The sequence below is a fragment of the Hibiscus syriacus genome, unplaced genomic scaffold (assembly GCF_006381635.1).
Source record: "Hibiscus syriacus cultivar Baekdansim isolate YM2019G1 unplaced genomic scaffold, ASM638163v2 tig00116969_pilon, whole genome shotgun sequence".
NCBI classification, from domain to species: domain Eukaryota; kingdom Viridiplantae; phylum Streptophyta; class Magnoliopsida; order Malvales; family Malvaceae; genus Hibiscus; species Hibiscus syriacus.
In genome coordinates, this window is record NW_024063493.1 from 57,098 (window position 1) to 62,267 (window position 5,170).

Below are 5,170 nucleotides of genomic sequence, written 5' to 3' on the forward strand. Positions count from 1 at the left end.
ATCGATTTAGATTTTATTCGATTTAATTTATTAAGATCTCGAGTCGAATTCAAATTAAACTAACCCAAATTAAACGTTTATCAAATTTTGATCGAGTAGAGTTGGAGTTGGAGTTATTAACTCGTTAAGTATCTCTCTCTTTCTCAAAACATAACGGCAGCAGTGGCAACCCAAGCCACTTTATGCTTACGTGGCAGTCATAATTACAATGATAAACCCAGACCCTACCTGTGCTTATGGTGGTCCAATCACCATATGATTGTCGCCACTCTAATATTAATTAAGTAATTAATTAATTCAATAACAATAATGCCACCTTTTTAAACCACCAAGCCAAAGCTTTCAAGTTTCGATCCATCACTTTCTCACCCTCTCCCCCTATTAATCCAGAAGGAAAACAGAAAGAAGAATGTCATGGTTACCTCGGTCATTGGCGAATTCCCTCACTCTCGACGACGACGACGAATCGGCTGCTTCAAGGGTTGGGAAAAACTACGACGTAATCCGCGTGTCTCAATCACCGGCACCTCCAAACGAGGAAACCAAGGCGAAGGAGGAACAACAATCGCTGTCCCCTCAACAAGTGGACGAACTTCATGGCATCAAAGAAGATCTAACCCAACTCAAAGATAGCCTAACGCGCCAGCTCTTCGGTGTCGCTTCTTTTCTCGCTCCGCTACCGCCACTGCCTCCTTCGTCAACGAAATTGAATGGCCAATCAAATGATCGACCATTCTCTACTTTGAATCATTCTGATCTGTCGGATCGATCTATCTCACGGGACGAAGATGATCCATCCGATTCAGCGGCAGTTGTGGGGATTGGAGAAGATTTTGCTGAGATCGGGGGAACGTTGTCTAAGATGGCATCGGACTATTTTCCGTTTGGACGGGAGGAAAACCAGGAACAGTACGAGATGGAAAATGAAAGTGAGGAGGAGGAGGATCAGGAGTTCGATGTGGTTGGGATCACAGATGAGGTATTGACGTTTGCCAGAAATATCGCTCATCACCCAGAAACGTGGTTGGATTTCTCTCTTGATCCTGATGAAGACTTGGATGGTAATTTTCTTCGTTAGTCATAGATAAATTTGATCTCATTGTATAGTAATACAATTTGGTTGTTTATCTGGATGATCTGCCCCGGAATTCTTCCTTTTCAGATCAGTTTTTGTAGCTCAACTGATCAAAATGTTCAACTTGTTTCAACTTCATTTGAACACTGAATAGTTTGGATTCTAAACTCTTTCTATGTAAAAATGCCAAATTGATGCTACCATTATTTTCCTAATTGACTTCATAAGCCATTGATTCTGGATCATAGAAGAAAGGAGTTGATTGATTATAATTATAAGTAAATTTACTTAATGTCCTGAGTGTGTTTCTGTGGTTCCTGCCCTTGACATTAGTGTGTGCTTCTGTCATCAAGTGATTGAGCTGAAAACCTATATTTCTATTTGCAAATTTGATCAAGATCCGGCATCTATACTTCAATTTTGGATGCATAAGATTGATTATATTACCCTTACTCAATCCAACAAATTATTCAGTATTCTTTTGCCTTTTGGTATAGCTTATGTTGGTTGTAACTTTTTTCTGTTTCATTTGATTATTTTTACGATTTATTATGTTTAGGTATCTAAAATGACAATAAGAGTTTGAGCTTTTGTTTTTTTTCTTGTTTCCTTGTTATAGATTTTGACATGTCGGATGCCCAACTAGACCATGTCATGGCTATTGAATATCTTGCTCCGAGACTAGCAGCTTTGAGGATTGAACTTTGTCCGTGCCACATGAGTGACGGTTACTTCTGGAAAGTTTATTTTGTTCTCCTGCATTCAAGACTTAACAAGGTTGATGCTGAAGTTCTGTCTACACCTCAGGTAAGCGTTTCTCATAAGCATAATATCATAAGAGGCCCAAGACTTTTATTACTTTGTGAAGCTATTTACATTTTTCTTTTACAGGAAAGTATCATCTAGGGGACTTTGATAATATTGAGCCCTATTTGAGCATTCAACTGATATCTCTTTCTGTTTTCTCATTTTGTTTTCTTGGTTGACGTTACAATTGTGGATTTTAAACTTATAAATCTGAAGATAAATATGGGAATAGAAGATATTGCGAAGTTTGATAATTGATATGAAATTCCTTCAAAAAAATTCTCTCCACTTTGTCAAAAAGGTTGTGCATACAAATTCGTCTGCCAAACTGGTGAAGGATTCTTCATAACTTCTCAATCTTAGTTGAACTTGTTACATGCCCGGTAAAGTATCATGTCATATAATACAGGTCCATGGAATGTTCTTATGGTTTATTATAATTACAAATAGGATTTCTTTTCCATAAGTATAGTTTTTCATGAGATATATTTTATGTACTTATTTTTCACGGTATTAGTAATCAGTACTGTAATTCAGCACTTATGAAGCTCACACGCAGAATGTTGATTAATTTTCTTGGTGGTTAATTTGTTGCTGGCAGGTAATGGAAGCTAGATCGTTGTGGATGAAGGAGCTGCAAAAGCAAACAATGCCTGGAACTGATTGGTACGGAGGAAGCACTTCCCGCGAAGACAGCCACAGTAGAGTGCACAATGATCTTATTCCTTCCTCCAATTATTTTGCTTTTGAAACCATATCACCTCGGACCTATGCTTCTGAAGCTGCATCTAGCTTCCCAACAGACTATGAGACCAAGAAGCATCCTGTTGAAAGTGTTGAGATGCCAATTGTAGACAAGTCTGTTGTCGAGGAGAAGCAGGTGTCTAATGCCGAGGATAAGGGTACTCCGGTTGGTCCACCTTCAAAAATATGGATTCCAGATTTTGATGATGAAGAGATTGATTGGCCAGAAGATGAGGGTCCTGAACTTGGTAGTCATAATGGGGCTGCACTTTGTCCGGAGGATGTAGAAAATATTTCTTTCAGTGATCTTGAGGATTCCGATGAGGATAGCACCCGTGCAAAGTCCAAGTTAGTTTCAAAAGGATTTGAAATTCTAAAACATAAACCTGTGATTTGATTCGGCTGGGCGTAAGCTTTGCTTGTTGGATCAAAGATGGAACTGAAAGGTTGTTTAGTTTGATGTAAAACCTGGAATGATGGACACGCCAACAGCATCATCGATGCAGGGCAATTGATTAAAGGTGCTGAAGGTGTCTCGGAACTTGGAAGCTCGTTTGAATATGATGAGTGATCAATCAAGTGTTAATGGTGTGTCGTCCTGTTGACTGATTGTGCAAGGATTCTTGAATTGAAAGAAGCGCAATGTCAAAGGACTATTGCCCATGTTCATAGACAGCATGTAAAAGGAGTTGGAAACCTTGAGACCGACTTTTTCTTAGTTTTCTTTGATTGGGATACAAGATTTGTACAGAAAATCTGTAAGTTAAAAGTTCCCTTTTTAGAACTTTGAGAATTCTTTTATTTTTTTAATCTTTATGTTAAAGATCGTGTAATAAAGATGAGGTTTGATCAACTGTAATAAACATTATAGAAGTAGATAGTTGGAAGGGCCGTCTGGTTTTTCTTTAATTTTTGAGCTAAGTTGTCTTTTTCTGATGATCATTTGTCCAATAATTTGTTTCAAGAACAACAGTGTTGCTTATTGGAAGGAAGAAAGAGTGAAGGAGTAGAAACTTGGAAGATGGAAATTTATTTATTATTTCATGTATTTGGTAGGAGATGTCACACCCCAAAGTAGGGTCTAAAATTTTCCAATCAAATCTAATTTTAATTTTGGTTACATTTGGGGCTAAAATGAACTTTCTGTTAACATGTGAGTTTAGAACCTAAATCCTTGAAACCTCAATGGTTTAGAATGCAATTTACTCATTTCTTTGGGAAGTGGTCTCATAAAGTTGGGACCAATCCCGATTGGAGCCAAAAATTCTCTTTTTTCTCCCTCTCCTCATTTTTCTCTTTTTTCCTCTTTCCTCCAAATAATTTCCACCTTCGTTTTACCACCGCTCGGACCTTCGTTTGCGACACCACCGGCGTCATTGTATTTCTAGAGCTAAGAGGAGTCGGTCGGTGTCTTTGGTTTTTCCACCATCGCTAGCTTGAAGGGTGGTGAAACTGAGAAAGTTCCAACGAAGCTTTAAAACGTTCTTCAGAGTGCTTCGTTTCCATTTAACGTTGGTAAATGTCACCCCGTTATATAAATTTAATTCTATGCATTTTGGTGGCTGACCGACCGCTAAAAGCAGTCGCACGCGTCGCCGTTGCAAGTGAGCTTGTTTTCGGTCAGTCAAACAGTTTGAAGCACTCTCTAACCTGACTCGTTCGATTCGACCCGTCCGACCCGACCCACGAACTATGAATCGGTCAAACCCGAGTCGAGCTGCGCGCGTGAGCCATTGACCGCGTTGACTGGCGTTGAATTTTTCTAAGGACCACCTATCCTAAGGTTTTCGACGTCGAGTCCAATTTTTTGGTCCATTTTGTCAAATTCCAACCCGAAAGCATCGAATCGAGCCCTTTTATCCGAAACAACTTAGTATTTTTAGCTTATTTATTTAGGATTAGGATATGGTATTGATCTAAGCTTATATTTTCATGAAGGTACTCGTGTTTCCTAATCTAAGGTTGATTAGATCTGGTGCGTTGCGTCTGACAAACCAATCCAATGCGCTTTCTTCGAGAGCTACCCGTAGGTTCCGAAACTTGTTTAATTAGAGTATATTATTTTATCATGCTATAATTTTGATTTAGTCTTCGATTCGTAGGATCTAGCCCTGCCCCCGCTCGTGATAGGCAGACCCTCTAGTGGACTTTCGTACCCGACTACTTAGACTGGTTCATATGTGTTCCTGTTGGTGTTGCACTTGTGTTTTAAACTATCTGTTTGAACTGTTTTAGAATTTATGATGATACTACATACTTCATTATATAACGTCTGTTTTATTGCATTGTTCTGATTTTTTATATTTGTATTCTGTATATTTCAATATTACATATGATTATTGCATTTATGTATCTAATTCTGGAAAAATTGCATGGTTAATGTTTTACAAATTTCGTTATGTTTTGACTATCATTTGGGGGTTGTTTGGAGGAAGTTCTTAGGCATAGTCTAGTCTACGACTACTATGACATTTTGTTAGGCACCTCTGCTTTATGCATACGTCGTTCTTTTGTAAGCCTTATACTTTCAGTATAGGGTACTTC

General features: G+C 38.5%; 1 protein-coding gene across 1 annotated transcript; it reads left to right on the top strand.

Moving 5' to 3' along the window:
• Positions 1 to 369: 369 nt before the first annotated feature.
• LOC120191445 lies at positions 370 to 3,466 on the top strand. Its single transcript, XM_039194396.1, has 3 exons — positions 370 to 1,061; positions 1,695 to 1,882; positions 2,484 to 3,466. Exons 1-3 carry the CDS (start codon positions 410 to 412, stop codon positions 3,021 to 3,023), a joined length of 1,380 nt encoding a protein of 459 aa, XP_039050327.1. The 5' UTR covers positions 370 to 409; the 3' UTR covers positions 3,024 to 3,466.
• The last annotated feature ends 1,704 nt before the right edge of the window (positions 3,467 to 5,170 follow it).